Source organism: Triticum dicoccoides, chromosome 6B (genome assembly GCF_002162155.2).
Source record: "Triticum dicoccoides isolate Atlit2015 ecotype Zavitan chromosome 6B, WEW_v2.0, whole genome shotgun sequence".
Lineage (NCBI taxonomy): Eukaryota > Viridiplantae > Streptophyta > Magnoliopsida > Poales > Poaceae > Triticum > Triticum dicoccoides.
In genome coordinates this window covers 700,553,784-700,558,706 of record NC_041391.1, presented here as the reverse complement: position 1 = coordinate 700,558,706, position 4,923 = coordinate 700,553,784, and the positions used below count along the sequence as shown (strand labels likewise).

Genomic DNA, 4,923 nt, shown 5'->3' with positions numbered 1-4,923 from the left:
TTGCTATGTAACATATAAGCTAGAAGCCATGATACGGCAGTTTTGTGATCAACTGTTCGAGGTATGAACCTCTTCTACTATTGAGTGTCAATTTGAGAAACAAAGTCCCATAATCTCCTCTTATTACTACGTAGCAGTAAGTGTTGAATTAAGAAGCAATATGTCATATTGTGCAGCTAGAGGAAAGAAGCAAATCAGTCATGAAAATTGACTGACAGTAGTCTTCGTGAGGGCATCCAACTCTAGATGCTAGCAAGACTTCCTCATGAACTCTTCAAGCTTCAAGGTAGACACCATCGCATTTCCGCACGTCGGGTACGACAAAGTCATCTCCTGCACGGGGTAGACACCAAAGTAAATCTCAAGTCCTACCAAGTTGAGGTGGTGGTACAGAAAAAGGGGAGCCATGTGGACAGCGGAAGAGACTGGTAAAGAGATTTGATATTTGATGCATGCTCATGGAAATACTACATCGCCAACACGATCTTCAGTGGCCTACTGTCTACACCAGTGTCAATGTCGGCCGCGCGGACGACGGCCGTCGTGTGCTCCCTACGCTAGTGTCAGTCACATCTTATCTATCTTATTATTGGTTCTATTTTTTTTTGCATTTCCATCGGAATCATGCTATCCAATTAACTATTATTCCAGGTTCTGTTTCATTTGCTTTTCCTTGGGAACCATGCTATCCAATTAACTAATGCTTCAGGTTCTGTTTCTGTTGCATTACCATCGAAATCATGCTTTCCAATTAACTGTAGTAGGCTCATAGCAACTGAGAGACCCACAAAATTTACATTACCTATCACATTAAGGAAAACATACTTACATGACATGTATTAAGCTAGAAAATTATACTAATCGGCCGATCATTTATCGAATGGCTCTGACTAAAATTAATTCCCTGTCGAAAATATGTGACCATATGTTTTCGACCATGAGGCAAGATTCTTGCATAGAGAATCAAGGAACAAATAATGAGGATCGCCCATGAGGAGGTAGCAAAGAAGACCATGCCTAAAACAAATTCTTGGAACACCCAGTTTTAGACTACAGGTAGGAGCCAAAATAAAACATACTTCTACATTCTTACACCATGCAAGCAAGTATTGAGATTAAATCTCTACTATTAAGTTGGAAGTTGTAAATATATAAAACACGTAGATGAAGATGGTTTAAGAGAAAGAAGGTACCTGACTAAAGAATTTGGCACAAAATAATCCAATACGGTGAAATGTATACAATGATCTACTCTCATCATACCAGAACAATGAATCCCATGCCATACCTGCTGATATATTATGACTTTAACCAGCACAATGAATCCCATCAACAAACATAACTATCCAAACTTGCATGCTCCTCTACTAATATGCTGGAAATGAGACACTCAACAATAAACATTTAGGAGGACTACTATAAAGACAAATGTAAATTATGTTAAACACCATGTACTTATCCCAAAAATTATGTAGATCACTCACCCCATATCTTCCGAGATGCCCTCCTATATTTACACGAGGCTTGGGCTTTGCAGCTTCTCAATACAACAAAGAATAGTACATCAAGTTGCATGAGATTATATTACGATGATTTATTTCTGTACAAAACATGTTACGTCTCCATGGATCAGAAGTTTAGAGCATGGCAATGCGCATAAACCGTAACTAAAACCTGAAGTTGTACTTCAGTATATTGATGTGTACTGAAGTCTGAAGTATCAGCCCAAAAGGAAAAATATGTGCCAACTCTCCCTGAAATGAAATTGCACTTAAGCTACCTCTGCAAATGTAGTTCACAAAACCTGCAAAAAGGGATAGGGAACCAAATGAAATCCTAACTGATTGAATCTCAAAATCGAACAGTAAGAAGATTCATGGTCGATCACGACATACTGAAGGCCGGCCGCGGCGACGAGGTGACCGCGGAGCCAGTTGTGTAGGGCGGTGAGGGAGGGTGGTGGCCACAAAGATGCGGCATCCGCAGCTGGATGCATCGGCCATGGCTTCCTCGAGCTCATGGAGACAGACCTGTACCTCAAGGTCAGCGGCGAGGGTGTCTTCTCAGGACTCCCTGGGCGCCTTGCCTCTTCTGCAAGCACTGCAACACAAGGAGGGTCTCAGGGCTGTTCCACCATCGGCCACGGTAACTGCTGGGCGTGCGGCCGTGCATGCCGACCAGGAGGCGGCGGTGTCAGCGCATCAGTGTTGGAGCAGGAGTTGGCGAAGGGAGTGGGGATTCTGGGGAGGGTGGAGCCAATCGACCAGTCGGAGGAAGGAAGCGAGTCCGGTCGCCGGCGGCTGGTATGAGGAAAACCAGAGCCGGGGTCGGGGTGAGCCATGAGAATACCAGGGATTTCTGCCTCCCCGGCCACCCCCGCCTCCCCGGCCACCCCTGCCGCTGCGGCAGCCGCCATCGCTTCTCCCGCCGAAGCCCCTGCCCCCGCGGTCGCCGCCGTCGCTCCTGCCGCCGAAACCCCTCCCGCCGCATCCTGCGTGAAGCGTAACAGCACCCGCGGGTGAGATTGGGGATGTGAGGAAGAAGAATAAGGTAGCGCGTAAGGAGACGGGTGAGTACCTCCTCGTGCCGGTGGCCTCGTGGTGTCGGAATTTGTCGTTGTCGCCGCCGGAGATGTGAGGAAGGAGGCGGGGATCCGGGAGGCCTTGGTTGCCGCCACCTCGAAGCAACGCTTCCTTGCCGAGGACACGGCCGTCAGCCGTGACGTATGGTGGCGCGTCGCCGATCTGGGAACGCCACCGTCGTGGGCTTCGATCTGGAAGCGCAAGCGCCGAGGCGGAGAGGCGATCCCGGCGCATCGCCGATCTGGTGGCGCGTCGCGCTGTTGGTCGACCCCGGCGGAGATTGGGAGCCCTCTCTTTCACGGCGGAGAGGCGGCGGCTGAGGCAAGATCCGGCACGTTAGCGGCGGCGAAGGGATGGAGCGGCAGCGGCGAAGGGATGGAGGCGGCCGCGAACGAGGGCAGTGAGTCGGGCGTAGTCGGGCGTGCGGGTGGGGTAGGAGAGTCGTGCGTGCGTGCGGGGTTTTTTTCGCTGGTTTTTTTCGTAGGTTTTTTATCGCTGGTTAATTGTCGTAGATTTTTTCTTTGTCGCTTGTCTTGGGCGCGATCGGTGGTTAGGACCTGAAGAGCGTGGGGGCTGGTGGAGGAGTCTGTACGTGGTTTTTTCGGTTAGTGACGAGTCAGCATGAGGTGGGAGGAGGTACCAAAATAGGTACCAAAAATAACCGGGTGAGGTGGGACGAAAATAAAACCCGAAACGGGACCTACCAACTGAGACATTAGGAGTAGAGATTCCAAATTTTATTTTTTTCTTCTACGTATTTACGCAATATTTATACAACAATTATACAAGATTTTATACAGTCCAACATATACATGCAACATTGAAACTATAAGATAAGACAATGTCTTATCATCATCATCATAGTTATACGACAATATCTCATCATCATCAAAATAGTGATACAGGTTATTAAAAGTCTCGAATACAACTACATGATCACATACACATGTTTCATCATTGACCTAAACTATGATCACATACCATAGAAAAGTGATCACGATGAGCAATTAAAGGGGTTATGAAGTAGCTTTTCAGCTGGTTCTTCTTCCTCTCTCCTGCTAGCATGAACTTCAATTAACTAGCTCCTGCTTCGCTTTTACTTTCAAACCCTTTGTGGTTGCTGCCCGAGAAGCGATTCACTTGGGCCTGACACTCTGACCACACGTCGTAGACTCCTGGAACCCTCCCTGTATACACGACATACCACTTCTTCATGTATATCACCAACACAGATGCGTCATAAGCAAATTCATACAAAGTATGTAGGAACAGATTGGATGAAATAATCAAATTAAAAATAGATAGTATGAAGGAGCGGATTGGGTGAGCGGCCAAACAACCCTTTCAAGCTTAGGATGTTGACCGGCGGGTGACCTCTCTGGAGAGCCTATGTAGGATTTTGGCGTGTCGATTATCCGAGGCCGAGCATTACCCAGAAAAGTGTGTCTGACCAGAGGTAATCGAGCGTATAAGGTTATGTGGTGCACCCCTGCAAGGAAGTTAAACTATTTGAATAGCCATGTCCACGGTAACAGGACGACTTGGAGTTGTATCCCGAGCTCTTACAACTAAAACCGGATACTTGATAAAATACACCAATATAATAGACAGGAATACCTGAAGATTGGTTATTGCTATACGTATGTACAAGTTGATACCATATACGCTCCTCTCTTCTATTGCTGCAAGATGTTGGTAGTCTTTATTAAGTTGAGCTTCTCCCCCTTATTCTGGCATTTCTGTAGTTAGTCCAAAGATATAGGCCCATTCCTTTGATACTGATGCACATCTAGTATAGATCTGATGTAAGTCTTGCAAGTACTTTGGATGAGTACTCACCGTTGCTTTGCTAATCTTTTCATTCAACCGGGTTGCAGCAGTAGCTGGTGGCACCGCGGATGCAGGTGGTTTCGATGGTGCTTACTACATGGAGACCGATGTAGAGGAGTAGTTCGGTGGTCTTGGGTAGGAGGCCTGCCCCTTTTCGATGTAGTGTCGTTGTTATGCTCAACCTTCTTAAGGCAAAACTTGTTTAACATTGTCAGTACCCAGACTTAACTTTCTACCTGTACTGATGTAATATGGGTCCTCATGACCCTGGCTTGTAATATAAGATTTGTGTTTAGATTTTTGTGTCATAGAGTTGTATTGTGATATTAACATGGGTCATCGTTGATGATCGTGTATGATGCATGCACGATTATAAATGGGGCGTCATAGAACCTAAACAATAGCAAGTTCTGAACTAACCTACAAACATAAGCCACTTCCACATGAAACTTAATATTTGATAAATCATGCAAATATTATCAACTGCAAACTTGCCTATGTTCAAGGATAC

General features: G+C 46.2%; 1 protein-coding gene across 4 annotated transcripts in view; it reads right to left on the bottom strand.

Moving 5' to 3' along the window:
• LOC119324960 overlaps positions 1 to 2,991 on the bottom strand; it is a 5,872-nt gene extending 2,881 nt beyond the window's left edge. The window contains exons 1-4 of one of the 4 annotated variants that reach the window (XR_005157255.1): positions 2,578 to 2,991; positions 1,896 to 2,491; positions 1,194 to 1,804; positions 7 to 333 (exon numbers count right to left, since the gene is read on the bottom strand). Coding sequence is in view for 1 of the 4 variants with exons in the window: in XM_037598720.1 (XP_037454617.1) it covers positions 1,777 to 1,804; positions 1,896 to 2,100; positions 2,179 to 2,416 (471 nt within the window). In the remaining 3 variants the exon portion in view is untranslated. Of the gene's footprint in view, positions 1 to 6; positions 1,805 to 1,895; positions 2,492 to 2,577 lie in introns of those variants that run through there. The other 3 variants (XR_005157256.1, XM_037598720.1, XR_005157254.1) reach the window with 3 other exon arrangements.
• Positions 2,992 to 4,923: the final 1,932 nt, after the last annotated feature.